Consider the following 16602-nt stretch of genomic DNA (forward strand, 5'->3'; position numbering starts at 1 on the left):
GGTTGGGAAGTCAGAAATGTACCTATTTACTTAGTTGCCGAGATAGTCCACTTATTGTTCACATACATATGTGTAGAAATGATTCCATATTATAAGATGAACGCACAGTAGAGGGTGCTTATTTATGTGACTGAGAACAGGAATACAAGCTGCTAAAGCTTGGGTTATGTTATTGATGTATCCATTTTCTCGTCTGTGTCATTGGGGGACAATGCTGAAGAACGTGAGTACATTTGTTGCTACTAGGAGGTGGACACTAAGCAAGAGAGTGTTAGCTATGTCCGTACAAGACCTCCTGCATACATAAGAACATTAAAGAAGATGAAGTTCCTCTTTTACTCATTCACAGAAAAAAAAAGGTATATTGTTTATAGAAATACGGTACTAATAATTCGACTGCAACAACATATAAAGAAGTAACCGTGGTAAAGACACAAAGGGAAAGTAGGAATGGGGGTTAGGTTAAAGTTGGGCATATTCGTCTCCCTATTTCCCACTCAGTCCCTCCACTCTTATAGGTTCACTCAGCCCGCTCCTCTATAGATAGGAGATGAGGAGGCGCTATTTGGCTGACTAAGATTGTCAGGGAGAGTTTGAGTTAGGGCCATTGGGTTCCAGATCCGCATGGTTAGAGAATATTGGTACCATGCTGCCCAGGTGCGCTCGATGAGTTCTTCCTGGTCCGTTAGCAGGGAAGCCAACTTCTCATTGACCATAATCCAAGGAAATTTAACTTCAAAAAGGTCTATACTGACCGATGCCTTCCTCCAGGAGCACGTGATAACCATGCGAGCAGACAAAAAGCACAAGGAGACCCACCGGGACGTATATTTGGGTGCATCAGGTATCTGTCTACCCAGGAGCGCCTCCCATGGGGATTTACGCAAATTTAGGTTTGTGATTGAAAATATTAAGCTATAAACTTGTATCCAGAATTTTCGTAACCTGTGGCAATTCCACCAGATATGTAAGAAAGTGCCCTGCCCCCCTTGTTGGAGCATTTGTTCCAGTTGTCCCACATGGTGTTCTACTGTTTCCATCCTACTACTTGCATACAAACTTATTAACTTAGTGCTGGTAGGATGAGCTGATACGTTTCTGCTTAGTGTCCACCTCCTAGTAGCAGCAGCTATACCCATGGTCTTCAACTGTGTCCTCCAATCACCCAGAAGAAAAAGAGATTTTATGATAAGTGCAAATAAATCTTGTTTTATTGTCTTCTAGAGTGAAGATTTTGATCTGAAACAGCAGGACTGCGGACAGTTGGTGGAAAGATTGAATGTCTTTAAAACTGCGTTTAGTGAAAATGAGGATGATGAAAGGTATGCATGTTGTTCCAAGTGTTCAAACCTTACGATAAATAAAGCAACTTTACTGATGGCCTAAATTTGGTTGAGATGATAAAATCCGATGCAAAGGAAGCTGGAGGCCATTTATATACTTTGTAGTTTGTTTCTTGAGCGTTCTAAACTTCTACGTTGTTTGTTTCTTTAGTCAACCAGCAATTGCATTGGTCAGAAAATTGATTGCAGTGCTTGAATCTATAGAACGGCTGCCGCTACACCTGTATGATACACCAGGATCAAATTACAACCTGCAGGTAAACCATAATAAGAATTATAAGGGGACTGGCCACATAGAAATGTGGTTAGAGTACTTTTTCATTGGGGCAATTCTTGGGCCGATGTGAATAAAATCTGATCGACAGTTATGTCGGTTGACCCTTTACATGAGCTGAGAATCGCAGCTACAGAGGGACAAAGGAACATTAGTATGATAGTTTGTCCCCATAGGCTTGCTGTATACCTCCCTGTTCACATGGGGACATGGACAGCTCATATTTGCTGAAAATCAACGATCGGCCAACGAATGAGGCTATAGGCCTGAGCAAAGTATTGCTGCCTGGAAGTTGTACCCTGCGGGCATGATCCATTCTTGGGGCTCATGCCCACGACCGTGTTTTCACTGCCCGTTACAGAAGCGTGGTACACGGTGAATGAAGGCAATAAAAGTCAATGGACTTGCATCGATCCATGCACACTGGCATGTGGCACTAGGTACCAATACACAAGATAACTTATTTGCAGCATGCTCTAGTTCTCTGCGTTCGTATGCAGCGTGTGCCCTATACACTTGTATGGGCAGCGTATGATCGGCTATCCATATGCAATAGTTTCAGATCACACTGTGTGTGGGTTTCGCGGGCATGTGTAGTGCCATACGCAGAGTGTCTGGCTGTCGAATGTGTAAACCGCTGGGAGACCCACAGCGGTTTCCGCATACGGCCGTGGGCATGGGCCCTTAGTAGCACAAAATATGGAATGTAACATAGAAAGTATAAAAAGCAAGCACTTTAAGTCTGTCAATGAAACACACTTGTGTGTTTTGTTTTTCTTAATTAAGGTACATAAAGCCCATTAAGAAAAGATTTTATCAAATTCTTTTCATTCTCTTTGTTGCTTTGTGCAGATCTTGACTCGTCGGCTTCGGTTTAGACTGGAGCGTGCCCCTGGAGAGACCTCTCTTATTGACCGCACTGGTCGCATGCTGAAGATGGAGCCATTGGCAACTGTGGAGTCCCTAGAGCAGTACTTGCTTAAAATGGTTAGTTAACAATTAATGAATGACACTTGGCAAACGTAAAATGCCTTCAACTGCAACTCTCATTGGAAGAAGGGCGTAATAGCCTAAGTTAGATGGACATATGTCCTTTTTTTTTTTTCCAGCCTAACATACTATGTTACTACTATGAGCGAGAGTCTACAAGATGTCCTTAGAGAATAAATCTGGCACAGTGTTTTAAAACTCAAGCTCTTACGACCCCTCAGCAGGTCATGTTTTCAGGATATTCTATAGAGAGAACATCTGTGACAATGTCTGAGACACGGACTATAATTACATCACCTGTGCTGTACAGTGGAAATCCTGAAAACCTGGCCTGTTGGAGGTTCATGAGGACTAAAGTTAACAGGTTCTTAATGTATAAGAGGTTGTACACCGCATCCTGCTGGATTGGTAAGCTATGCAGTTTGAGGGAAGCCATGACTATCTGCAGACTGTCGGTGAATCAGCGTCTCAGGCTTCTGAGTAAGGCCATATTTACACAGACGAGAAAAATGTGAGGGTTCTGCACAATTGCGACATGCACAGAACTCACACATTGTATAACACGTTGTTTACAATGGATGTAATTGTATGGACAATTTTTCTCTCACTGCAAGATATAAAAATTGTAACATGTCCTATTTCTCACTTGTATCATTTGGGGGACACAGCAAGACCCTGGGTATAGCTTCTGCCAAGGTCTTGCTGTGTCCCCCAATGAACGTGATGAGAAAGTGATTTTACGGTAAGTTATACCAAAAAATCTGTGGTGTTTTTTTGCGATATCACCCACTAGTTTCTGTGGGAACAAAAAAAGAAAATCGCATCGAACTCGCATGCAGCTGCTATTTTCGTGTGATGTGTTTGTTGTTTTCCTGTTGAAACATGCAATGCATATTGCTCGCAGAACGCATCACAAGTTTAGCGAAAATTGCATGTGTGCAAGCACAATATCTGTCTGTTTCTTGGACTGAAGACCTGTTCGACTGTATAAATATAGACTCAGTTTGATTTAAGGAGTGAGTCTCTAGATTCCCTTCATCTTCCTTCTTATCTATGTTTTTGTTAGCAGTGTAGATTCCTTGTTTAAGATACTTTCACACTTTATGGATTTGGTGCGGATGTGCACTAAAATCTGCCGTGTATTTTGTGCTGCACACTTTGGTGCGCTTTTGCAGCAGGGTCCACCCTTTCAATTGAAGAGGTCAATCCTGCTACGGTTCCACACCAAATACCAGTCAGAATTGACGCCAACAGTGCTGATTGTGACATGCAAATAGGCATGGGTTTTGGTGCTGATTTTCCACTGTGGAAAATCTGACCAAATTCCATTAAGTGTGACTGTACCTTATAGAGGAAAAGTCAGTTGAAATCTTCCGATATACCAAAACTATAGGAATTATTTTTGAATACGTAAATAGTTTACCCTCATGGCAGATATCTGTGCATGAAGCATTAGTTTATAGACATTTTTTTTATCTCTTAAGCTCAAAATTGCATCAAATCTGTTTTAAATACACTCTTAATAGGGTATTTTGTGACCATTTGCAGGTGGCTAAACAGTGGTATGACTTTGATCGCTCATCCTTTGTATTTGTGCGCAAGCTGCGCGAAGGACAAAGTTGTATATTCCGGCACCAGCATGACTTTGATGACAATGGAATCATGTATTGGATTGGAACAAATGCAAAGTAAGTTATTAATCAAGAATGCCTGTGTTCTCTGTTTAAGGCCTCCCGAACAATGGCGAGAGCGATATCTGGCCGTGATTCATAGCTCGATATCTCTCTCGCAATTCATGGGAAACCCCTGGATGTGAGGTCTTTTCATGTAAAAAACGGCCTTGCATCCCTGCGGGGGTTCCCTTCATCCTATTGCTTTCAATGAGATGGCAGCAGCGCTGACCCCATTGAAAGCAATGGGAGAAGATCGCAATCCTCTGCCACTGCTGGGACAGCGGATTCCTTCATCCTCGCAGGGACTCCCCTCATGACTGAACACTGACACAGTGATGAGAAAACTCTTCGCGCAGATGGAGGAATTCCCTGTCACAGCAGTGGCAGAGGAGCACAATGTTCTCTGTATGTTCTCAATGGGGTCGGTGCTGCTGCCACAGTCTCCATTGACAACTAGGTTTCACATTCAAGGAATCCCCTGCTGCAGCTGTCACAGCAGCTGCAGAGGATAATGATCCTCTCCCATTGCTTTCAATGGGGCCATTGAAAATAAAGGGGCAATATCGCAAAAAGAATGGGCATGCTGCGATTTGGTTTTTCGTGCAGCACCGCTGGAGTGAAAACATCGCAAATGAGAATTAAACCATTGAAATTCATTGGTTTCATAATCATGCGTTTTCACTCACTCTCGTGTCCCACTGAAGACGTGTGATTTCCTTGCCAGTGAAAAGGGGCCCTAATAGCGTCACATAAACCATTGGAAGTCTTTAGCATGTTTGTGTTTCAGCTTTTGTACAAATAGAAAATATGTGCAAGAATGTTTCTATTAAAAGTTAATCGCACAGTGGATTTACTAGTTTTCTGGTATTTCATATATTAATAAAATCGCTATTTTTGTTTGACTGTTTGCTATGTTTGGTATGATTTCAGAACCGCATATGAATGGGTGAATCCAGCAGCATACGGCTTAGTGGTAGTAACGTCATCTGAAGGCCGCAACTTGCCATATGGACGACTTGAAGACATCTTGAGTCGTGATAGTTCTGCTCTAAATTGCCATACCAATGATGACAAGAGTGCATGGTTTGCCATTGATCTCGGCCTATGGATTGTACCATCTGCTTACACTCTGCGCCATGCCCGTGGTTATGGTCGTTCTGCACTTCGGAACTGGGTTTTCCAAGTGTCCAAGGATGGCCAGAACTGGACAACTTTATACACGCATGTAGACGACTGCAGCCTGAATGAGCCGGGGTACTTGTCATTTATTTATTTATTATTTATAAGTAACGTAACTTTAATAAAAATAAGCAGTAAGATTGTTAGTTTGTATACAAAAACTAACGACCCGTGCAGAACTACAGGTAACCACAGTAATCTGTCATATGCCATTTTAATTCTCTAGTTGGAAAATGATACAGTATCTGTTACACCAATGTCCCATGCACTTACTGCTGGGCATGTCTGTCTTGTATTACACACCTAAATGACATTTTCTTTGCTTCCTCCAAGTTCTACTGCCACATGGCCATTGGACCCACCAAGAGAAGAGAAGCAGGGTTGGCGACATGTCCGAATCAAGCAAACTGGGAAAAATGCTAGTGGCCAGACCCATTATTTATCCCTTTCTGGCTTTGAATTGTATGGCTCTGTTAGTGGAGTATGCGAGGACCAGTTAGGTATGTCACAAAATAGTTGTGGTTAATGAGAATTGCATCTAATGCTTTTACGTACATAAAGATAAACAGAGAAATGGATAGATAGAGAATCGATCGGTGGCTGTATGACTCTGCAGCTACGGCCCCGCTGACTCTATCTCTATTTTTTTTATCGGACTTGCCTCCCTTCACCTTGACAGATTCTTCTTAAATTCGGCTCCTTGCGCTGTTAATGTGTCAGGTGGGTGGTCCTCACTCGTCGCTCTCATCGAGTGACGTTGGGAGTCGGATATAAGAAAGTCCCATCTTGGCGAAAGGAGGTATGATTTGAAAAAAGGTCAGCAGGGTTACAGCTGCAGAGCAATGCAGCCAATCCCGTTGATTGAATCCCACGAATCCCACTTGTTCGAGTGAATGAAGATGGATGGAGTGGGGATCATTTTGGGCCACCCGCCTCCATTCACCATAAATGGGAGTTGCATATAGATTGAGCGGCTCCTGTTTACATTGAACAAGAAGCCGCTCAGCAGTTGCTCCTTTCTAGTGAGCTGAACTGCAACAACAAGTGACAACTGAGTGATTTCTCGCTCAAAGCCCAATTGAGTGATTACTTGGGGGGGGGGGGGCACCTTAAAAGGTACCTTAAATTCTGCTACTTTTGGCAATGAGTCTTTCTGCCTCCACCATTGCTGCTTTTGTTAAGAGTTTTTAGGAGGGGACTATGTCTTTCTAGAGCGCTGTGATATTACAAGATATAGACATTAAATAATCAGCGGGGTTGTTGATCCGGGTCTTGGAACTTTCACTCCATTGATCCAGGGATTAACCCTTTCCAATCCACTGTCTGACGTCTGAAGACATTCTGATTGAAGGCTGTAAAGCTCCGATGTCGGAAGACAGCCGGCAGGGTATTCTTACTGTATATTACTGGCCGCTCAGTTGTCGGGGGGCCTCTCCAGCATGTCCCAGTCCACAGTACTGGCTCTTGCCTGCAGATGGGGCCATTGTATAATGGCAGAAAGAGAGAACCCCCTAGGAAACCCTGAATCTAAAATTGGATTGCAAAGGGTTAACCTGACTGCCATTATGGAGTCGGGATGAAATTTTTCCCCCAAATGGGCTAATTTGGCTTCTGCCTCATTGTTTTTTGGGGTTTTTTTTTTTGCTTTCCTCTGGATCAACAAGGGGGGTGGAAACAGGCTGAACTAGATGGACATTGGCTCCCTTCAGCCTAACATACTATGTATGTTTTTTTTTTTTTTTTTTAAATACTTCTTTTCTTCAATTCTGCCTAGGTAAAGCAGCCAAAGAAGCAGAAGCTAACTTGAGACGCCAGAGACGTTTGGTGCGCACCCAAGTACTAAAATACATGGTACCTGGTGCAAGAGTCATTCGTGGCATTGATTGGAAATGGAGAGACCAGGATGGCAATGCGCAGGGAGAAGGCACTGTTACAGGAGATTTACATAATGGTAGGTATACTTTCCTCCTCCTGTCTAGGCTCCACGTACCACCAAGTATTTTGTGTTTGTCATTTCAAAGAAGAACAATGCTTTATTGGTTCTTAAAGCGGAGGTTGGAATGATTTTTTTTTTTCATTTTAGCCCTCACAAAAATTAAAAATTAGCTACATGTAACTAATTGAAGATGTAAATAAAAAAAGGAAATTGTCTTTTTTCAGCACACTTTATATACATGACGCCCCATTGTAGCAGTCAGGCTTGAACTTTGTTCTCCACAGCTCCCATCATTCCTAGTGATGCTTTCATAATACTCCTAGTGGCATACAGTCAAGTCACGAGCTCTTATTAATTATTGCAATGTCTTGTGGATCTGACTAGAACAGCTGTGTATGTAGTCGTGAAATATCAGTTGGAGATATGTATGCACACATAGACACCAACTGCTGTCTGTTATACACTGCGCTGTCCTAGTTAGGCCTCCATCACACAGGCGCTTTTTTACAGCGTTTAGCGAGGAGCTTTCAGCACCGCACCAATCACTGTATGACAGTCCCATTTTTTTCAATAGGTGCCGCTCGATCGCAGCGATTTTCGAGTGGTGTTTGTTTTATTTCTGAGCGTTTAGCGCTGCTCAATAATGAGTGCTAAAAGCCAGTGTTGGCCGCAGCATCGCTGCAGCCGAAAACTAAAGTAAAGCGCCGCTTACCACAACGCCTTAGACCTGTGAGATCTCACGATAACCTTCAAGATCTCTCAGCCTTACAACTGGAGGACGCTATGGCTTATGTAGAGGACCTTTGGGAAAGGAAGTTTGAACCGAGCTCCTACAGTGGGTCAGGTCATTTATATTGTGTGCCAGCTGTTTCTTAAGTTATCTTGAGTTAATCACTTTAAATTTGTGCATTTAATGACTTTTTAAATCCGAAACTCCCCATGACAGATCCTCTTCAAGACTTTTGAGTGTTACTCCTATTTCTAGAATGGTTTAGCCTAACATCTCAATATATGCCATCTTCCCTTCTCATGCTTCAGTTTCTTGATACTTTTTGCTGCTTCATGTATTTAAGATTTTTGCTTCATGTCTACAAGAAATCTTTTTTTCCATCATAAAATCTTTATTCCGGGAAATCAGAGCTTTGTTTGATTTGAGCTTTTTCTCCAATTTGAAAAGCCAGTCCTTTCTAAAAAATTTTCTTATTAAAACGAATATGCCGCTTTTTTGCACATGTTCTTTGTGGTTGTGTGTTGATCCCTTTTAAAAGGTGAACTTGGGCCAGTTTTCAAGGCTCGTGGCTTGCTATGGCTTTTTTTTCTACTTAATTCCAATCATATCCTTTTTTTTTTTTTTGCTGTCTGCTCTTCCGTCTTACACGCTACTATCCCTTTCCAGGCTGGATTGATGTCATATGGGATGCCGGTGGTTCTAATTCTTACCGCATGGGCGCAGAAGGAAAATTTGACTTGAAGCTGGCCCCAGGTTATGACCCAGAATCTGCAGCGTCATCCAAACCTGTTTCATCCACTGTTGCAGGCACCCCACCTTCCTGGAGCAGCTTGGTGAAAAACAACTGTCCTGACAAAGCGCCTCCCCATTCCTCTTCAACTTGCACGGTTGCTGGAGGTGTGACTGGTTCCTGCAGTCGCAAAGGGAGCAGCAGCTCTGTCTGCAGTGTGGCAAGTAGCAGCGATGCAAGTGTGACCTGTGCCAAGACCGATAGGAGGGCGGAAGAACCGGGCTCTGACCTCCTCCTCCACCATGATCCAATCCTTGTGCTGTCTTCTAACTCAGCAGCCCCTGGCTCTTCGACTTGCCCACCGGGAGGAGAGCAGTTGGGTGAAGGAGAGAGAAAGACCGGTGAAGCTCCTGCTATATCAATGGGTATGGTGAGCATAAGCTCACCTGATGTCAGTTCTGTGTCGGAGCTAAGCAACAAGGAGGCTGCAGTTCCTAGACCCCTTGGATCCTCTGCTAGCAACAGGCTCTCTGTCAGTTCTTTGCTTGCTGCCGGAGCTCCGATGAGCTCCAGTGCCAGTGTACCCAACCTATCGTCACGGGAGACGTCCAGCCTAGAGTCCTTTGTAAGGAGAGTCGCAAATATTGCAAGAACGAATGCCACCAATAACATGAATCTGAGCCGAAGCAGCAGTGATAACAATACCAACACTCTGGGAAGAAATGCAGTGAGCTCTGCTAGTGAGTATCAGAATGGATAATTTTTTTTGGGGGGGGTGGGGGGGATGGATACATTACATATATTCTATATCATTTACAAAAGTTGAGGCATTTCCATACATTGACAACTCCAAAATTAATGTCCAGAACAGGACTGCAGAAATGATCATGAAAAATAGTTTATTGAGAATTACATGTATAATAAAAACATTTCAAAACACAAAATGTGAAGGAAATACAGCATGATTACATAGGGAAATGCATCACTTCAGGCCATGCATATAGGAAGTTCCTAAAGGAAATCATACCCATATCAACCTACAATAGGCGCAACAAAGCTCCATGTCATACACATAATAAAGTGTTACCATGTGACTGAGTGTCTGGAGATCCCTGCACCTCGACACTCCCGTTTCGCCCTTAGCTTCATCCATGGAGTTAGTGTATACTTCCTTACATTGTGAGATCTCCTATGGTGTTTTGTCCATAGGAAACATAGATGTCATAGATGAGATCAGATATTTCTTTCTAGTCTGTAAACTGCTTCATTCTGTTTCCCTTAGCCTCTCCACTTATGGGTGCACAAAGTTTCCCTAATTTGACCACAACAGGAACCACATCGACTGTTACGATGTCTACTTCTAGTGTTACTAGTAGCAATGTGGCAACAGCCACCACTGGCCTTTCTGTTGGGCAGTCCCTCAACAATACTCTAACTACTAGCCTAACGTCCACCTCCAGTGAGAGTGACACTGGCCAAGAAGCTGAATATTCCCTTTATGGTAAGTTTGGGGTCTTATTGGTAAACTAAGTGGTGCTTTTATTTCTATTTCATGTGAAATAGGGCTTGAAATTTTCCCTAACTGTTTTAACATCAAGTGATTTCTTCAATGTGCCCTACAGATTTCCTGGACAGTTGTCGGGCAAGCACTCTTCTAGCTGAGCTGGATGATGATGAGGACCTTCCAGAGCCGGATGAAGAGGAGGATGAAAATGAAGATGACAACCAGGAAGAACAGGAGTATGAAGAAGTAATGGTGAGTTATTGTGGTGGAGCTGAAATGACTTTGTCAGGGTATTAGTCAGATATTCATTCGGACATCCTTATTTGTGATTAGGAGGAAGAAGAATATGAGACCAAAGGTGGCCGCCGTAGAACATGGGATGATGATTATGTGCTAAAAAGACAGTTTTCTGCCCTGGTGCCAGCTTTTGATCCACGTCCTGGGAGAACGAATGTGCAGCAGACTACAGATTTGGAGATACCGGCTCCAGGTATTTCCTAATGGGGGGACAGCTTTGTTTTATTACTTGGATCATATACGAATTATACATGAACTCTAAAGAGATTTGTAACTTCATAGAAATTGCTGGGTTTTTTTTACATTTCTATTCTCAGTAGTTTGTATTGCATGACGCATCTATAGAAGTAGCATATTTTTTTTCCAAATAAGGCTACATTCACACAAGCGTGAATAATCACACGTGCGTTGCGAGACGCACAAAATTTGTGTGAATATGAACTCTATTTTTGAATGGAGTCATATGCTTGAGTGACGTTTTCTGACAGCGATGCTGCAAGGTAAAAAATCATTGCATGTCCAATTTTTTCACATCCCTCGGAACGCATCACCTCTTGTTTTCAATGGGACAGTCAAACACGTGTGTTGTGCACGGAGTGTGATGTGATGCCTCCAATTAAAATCAATGGGAAAACAATTGACGATCCTCTGATGCTTGTGAAACAAGCAGCGCAATTTCACAGAAGTGGTGCGAGACATTTTTGCATGAAAAACACCTTGCATTTGCATGTAAAATGCACATTCACAAGTGCGATATCGGGCTGGGTTTCTCAGCAGGATATCGCACTCGCCCATGTGAATGTAGCCTAATACTGTCAAGCAAAAGAAAAGCCTAAGTTTTTACCGTAGATTTTGTAACAAGGACATAAGAAATTGTAATAAATGCCGATTGTTACTCTGTTAGAGAACTTTAACTTTTCTGTCTTTGCACTAAACAGTCTTAAATTTATCTCTATTTGTTGCAGGTACACCCCACTCTGAACTCCTGGAAGAAGTTGAATGTGCTCCTGCTCCTAGACTAGCACTCACTCTTAAGGTGACAGGCCTGGGAAATGGACGTGAAGTAGAGCTTCCACTCAGTAATTTCCGCTCCACCATCTTCTACTATGTGCAGAAACTGCTGCAGCTGTCATGTAATGGAGCCATCAAATCCGACAAACTGAGAAGGATATGGGAGCCTACATACACGTAAGGAGGGGATTGCCTGTGTAAAGGGCCATTTACATGGCACGATTATCGTTATCATACTCTGGGAATTTGGTGGATAATCGTCCTGTGTAAATGCATGCAACGACTGAACGAAGTGCTATTCAGTGCAAACATGCTGTGAATGGAGACGGGCGGGGGAAGAACACTCCTCGGCCCGCTCTAACTCCATGCCGGCAGCGCTTTCAGCAATGCTGGCGATGCTCACTCCTGTGTAGGATCACAGGAGCTAGCATCACTAGGATGAGCTGATGGTCATCGCTTGCCCGACAGCTCGTCCCGTGTAAATGGGGCATTAGTGCACACTACATAATGGAGTTTCTCTGCTGCGGTCTTAGGTATAAACCTGTCCTTGATGAAATAGTTTCATCTGAAAATCAAAATATCCATAGAACGTTATGGTACGGCCTATTTTTGTATTTCCCAGTTTCATAGTTGGGGGTTCTGTGTGAGACAATGTAATCTGTGGAACGGTATCCTGTCGTTTCTGTGTCTACATTGTGCAGGTTTCATTTGTAAGTCCAGTTAATTGGAAATACGAAGTTGTCTTGTTTGCTGATTGTCGGAGGTGTAAATAAATCTGTAAGTGTTTTATAGACTTTCCGCTTTATTCCATGATACAGAATTATGTACAGGGAGATGAAAGATTCTGATAAACAGAAGGAGTCGGGCAGAATGGTAAGTTTCATCATATAGATAATTTACATACTATGTAATGCTTCCATTAATGTGAGAATGATTGTAAATTCTAGTTTTGCAGTCTAATATTAGTTAGTTGTATCAGCATGTTGGTTTTCTGCCACTTTACGTATGTATGCAGAAATAGAATAAAGTACTGTAACGAGTGAGAATGAAGCTGCTAACAGTAACTCCTATTAACCAATGGTTTCTTGACTTGGCCAGGTAATGCCAACTTACCTCCTTGAAGTCTCTACTGCTGCTTATTTTCCTTTGCGTTATTTACTCTTGTCTTTGTAGCTTAGTGCTAGGAGGTACTGAATTTAGTTTCATCCAAAAAAAAATTCCATTCAGTTTCCAGTAGTAGAGCAGATCTGTCCAGCTGTGATATTCAGAGCTGAGATATCCCCTAATACCACATTCCCTTCTTCAGGGCTGCTGGTCCGTGGAACATGTGGAGCAGTCACTGGGTACAGATGCTTTGCCAAAGAATGATCTAATCACCTATCTGCAGAGGAACGCAGATCCTAGCTTCTTGCGACGCTGGAAACTGACTGGAACTAACAAGAGCATCCGAAAGAACCGCAACTGCTCCCAGCTTATCGCTGCTTACAAAGTAAAGCCGGGCTGGGGTGGCTTGTAACTTTAGTTTATGCTTGGCTTGTGTGTTTTTATTTTATTTGTTTTTATTTTAAGATTTCTGGGGAGTTGAATTTTAAGGATACTTAAAGGGGGGTAACTTCAATTCAAGGGGATGTCCATTTGTAAACGGTTGATGGCGTATCTTCAGGATAGGTCATCAAGAGTAGATTGGTGGGAGTCACTGAGGACCCCCACGGATCACCTGGTACTGTGCGCTTGTTTCCACTGGAGTGGCCCAACTTTGTATTGCAAGTTAAGTTTCCATTCACGTCAGTGGGAACTTTGCATGTTATACCAAGTATTGCCCCTACACTGGGAGAACTTTGCTTCAAATAGAAATCAGCTCGGTGCACCGGCCTCGAGAACTGCTGATTGTAGCGTTCCTGGGCGATGAACCGCTGCTGATCTACCTAAAGATAAGCCATCAGTACTTTATAACTGGACATCATCTTTAAGATAACTTTCTGTTATATGATAGCTACACTGGGAAAAGCTGTCCAAGATTTTTGGAACGTTCATGGTGTGGTTTGGGGCTAATTTCAGCTATACCCATTTGCTTTTACTGGCTCTTCTGAATTAAACATCTATATTTGTGTAGTATAATGGTCATAGGCGTAGTCCACAAAAGAAGAATGGGGCACAGTATTATTTGTCTTTGTGTGCATTCTTAATGATTGTGTTCTGTTTGCAGGACTTCTGTGAGAATGGGTGCAAGTCTGCCGTGATTCCTGCTGCTCTTGGCACAATACAGAGTTCTGACATTTTAAGCCATGGCCATGAGCAGCCACAAGCTAAGGCAGGCAGCGGTCAGAATTCATGCGGTGTGGAGGATGTCCTGCAGCTTCTTCGCATCCTTTATATTGTAGCCAGTGATCCATACTCTGCTAGGACACCACAAGAAGGTGAGTTTTTTTGTTTTTTTCTTGATTGTTTTTGTTTCCACATTATATTGTCACTCATATTGCTATTATACCTGACCTTTATATCTCCATATAGTAGACAGCGCTCAACATTAGACTATATTCACACTGGGGAGTCTTCCTTGCACGTTATGTCAGTCTGAGTCTGTCAGAACTTGCACAGAAAAAGAACCCATTCATTCAGATGGGTTTATTCACACTTGTAATTTTTAACTCGGACCAATAGTTCGAGTTTGAAAAATCACTTCATGTCTGATTCTTGATGACATTATGGCATGCAAATGTGCATTGTCCCTGACAACGGAGAGCGCACAGATGGGGTGTCCGTATGCTGTCCGAAGCGAGTTGCGCCAGAGAATCTCAGGCGCAACTTGTCTTCAGCCATGTGAATATGGCCTTAGAGTCGGGTTCTGAATAGAGTATACTGAATTTTGAAGATTCAGTTCATTTAGGTTATAGTTGGAGGGACACTTTTTTTTTTAACTTTTTTTTCTTTAATAAGGTGGTTAAAGTATAGGGAACAGAAAATATGAAGAACATTGATGAAAGAATTTTTACCACTTTTTTTTCTTCTCTGTAGAAGGTGATGAAATGCTTCTATTCAGTGTTTCCCCGGAGGAATTTACCAGCAAAAAAATCACAACAAAAATCCTGCAGCAAATTGAGGTATATTTTATGGAGAGCTTCGGCTGATATTAGAACAAAACTTATTAGCTGGAACGTACTGCTTGTTACTACTTGTCTTTGGGGAGTGAGAAAAATATATAATTTCTCTATTGTTTCAGGAACCACTGGCATTGGCTAGCGGAGCTTTGCCAGATTGGTGTGAGCAGTTAACTAGCAAATGTCCCTTCCTTATCCCTTTTGAGACGAGGCAGCTTTATTTCACATGTACAGCGTTTGGAGCATCCAGGTATTGTCTACAAAATGAAATGGATCCTTGTGACATGATATATGCACACCGCACACATTCCTTCAAGCCAGTGACATAGGTGTAATTAAAAAGGGTTAAATATAAACTTAATTCCTCTTTATATTTTCTTCATATATCACTATTGCAATGGCATTGTCATCATAACATTCTTGTCCAACCTTATTATATGTAATAAACATTTACAGCACTCAACATTGCATCCCAGATCCCAGAATCTCAGCCAGTACCTAATAATAAGTTATACAATTAAGTATGCAACATGTGCAAGGCAAATCGTACGCTGCAATCAAGCAGTCATAACCCACATTGTTGATGGAGTTTACTTGTATTTTGCATAGAGCTATTGTATGGCTGCAGAACAGACGAGAGGCCACTGTGGAGAGAAGTAGGACCGCCAGTGCCGTCCGTAGGGATGACCCTGGTGAATTTAGAGTTGGACGTTTAAAACATGAAAGAGTGAAAGTTCCCCGAGGTGAATCTTTGATGGAATGGGCAGAGAATGTCATGCAGATCCATGCAGATCGCAAGTCTGTGCTTGAGGTAAGTTAATAATTTTCTGACACCCTGTATAATGTGTCATTGAGGGACACAGAAAGACCTTGGGGTATAGCTTCTGCCACTGGAAGGCGGACACTAAGTAAATAAGAGTTAATCCTCCTACCAGCTATAACTCTCCTGCAGGCACTGAGCTACATCAGTTTTAGCTTAGTGTATGTAGGAGGCAGACTTTGAGCGTACACATTTAGAAGGTGCGTCAGACATATACATTGCTATCTTTTCATTTCTAACCATGATAGCAGCCGGAGGGCTAACATCCCCTGCTGAGCGCAAAGCAATCCAGAGCATGGGGCCAGCTATTCCAGAGAAGATCCATATGGAATCTCTCTTTTTTTCAGCGTTGGTTTAACCATGAGCGTGGTTTGCCTTTTTTGTTAAGTAGCAAACCGAAGAACACCCAGTACTTTCCTCTTTTGCCTGTCTTGCCTTTTCTTAAGCCCTCTGAGGATCGAGTAATTCTCTCCCTCTTCTCCTACAGAAATCAATTGCCCTCTGCAAACATGACTGTGATTTACCTACCGACATCTAGGCTGCCCCTATCTGTTTTCAGTAGGGCATATCATTAAAGGACAAGGGCGTCTTCCTCACCTCATTAGTGCCACCCTACTAAAGATGCAGCACTCTCTTGACCATGGCTGTCATATTATGCTATTCTGCTAATAAGAAGCCCTTCCCATTATCATTACCTCTAGTTCTACAGAAAGTATTACTCGGCAGCTGCCATTGGACCTATCTCTTACATACCCATTGGGAGCAGCAGGCTCTCGGCACTACCTTTTTGCTTTTCCCACCTTTAGAGTACTGCTTTTGAACATTCCAAGGTCTTTCTGTGTCCCCCAATGACACGGACAAGAAAACAGGACTTCTTGTTACCATAAAAATCACTTTCTTGTCAAGTTCATTGGGGCACACAACACCCAACCATACTGGTGATGGCTTTTCTCCAAAAAGGGGTCCTTACTATGGCCTGGGTTTTAATTTTATCTTTTTAGGGATTATTGTCTGTAT

At 42.6% G+C, this 16602-nt stretch overlaps 1 protein-coding gene across 3 annotated transcripts in view; it reads left to right on the forward strand.

The window, feature by feature from the left end:
• Positions 1 to 16602, forward strand: part of HECTD1 (HECT domain E3 ubiquitin protein ligase 1) — a 62079-nt gene that overhangs the window by 33242 nt on the left and 12235 nt on the right. The window contains exons 18-35 of one of the 3 annotated variants that reach the window (XM_066608564.1): positions 1225 to 1322; positions 1495 to 1600; positions 2470 to 2604; positions 4156 to 4295; positions 5211 to 5534; positions 5793 to 5959; positions 7234 to 7410; positions 8792 to 9595; positions 10138 to 10356; positions 10478 to 10611; positions 10693 to 10849; positions 11622 to 11844; positions 12486 to 12540; positions 12974 to 13156; positions 13874 to 14084; positions 14683 to 14768; positions 14888 to 15015; positions 15375 to 15576. In XM_066608564.1, the coding sequence (XP_066464661.1) occupies positions 1225 to 1322; positions 1495 to 1600; positions 2470 to 2604; positions 4156 to 4295; positions 5211 to 5534; positions 5793 to 5959; positions 7234 to 7410; positions 8792 to 9595; positions 10138 to 10356; positions 10478 to 10611; positions 10693 to 10849; positions 11622 to 11844; positions 12486 to 12540; positions 12974 to 13156; positions 13874 to 14084; positions 14683 to 14768; positions 14888 to 15015; positions 15375 to 15576 (3549 nt within the window). The remainder of the gene's footprint in view (positions 1 to 1224; positions 1323 to 1494; positions 1601 to 2469; positions 2605 to 4155; positions 4296 to 5210; positions 5535 to 5792; positions 5960 to 7233; positions 7411 to 8791; positions 9596 to 10137; positions 10357 to 10477; positions 10612 to 10692; positions 10850 to 11621; positions 11845 to 12485; positions 12541 to 12973; positions 13157 to 13873; positions 14085 to 14682; positions 14769 to 14887; positions 15016 to 15374; positions 15577 to 16602) is intronic. The other 2 variants (XM_066608565.1, XM_066608566.1) reach the window with 2 other exon arrangements.

The sequence above is a fragment of the Eleutherodactylus coqui genome, chromosome 6, assembly GCF_035609145.1.
Source record: "Eleutherodactylus coqui strain aEleCoq1 chromosome 6, aEleCoq1.hap1, whole genome shotgun sequence".
NCBI lineage: Eukaryota > Metazoa > Chordata > Amphibia > Anura > Eleutherodactylidae > Eleutherodactylus > Eleutherodactylus coqui.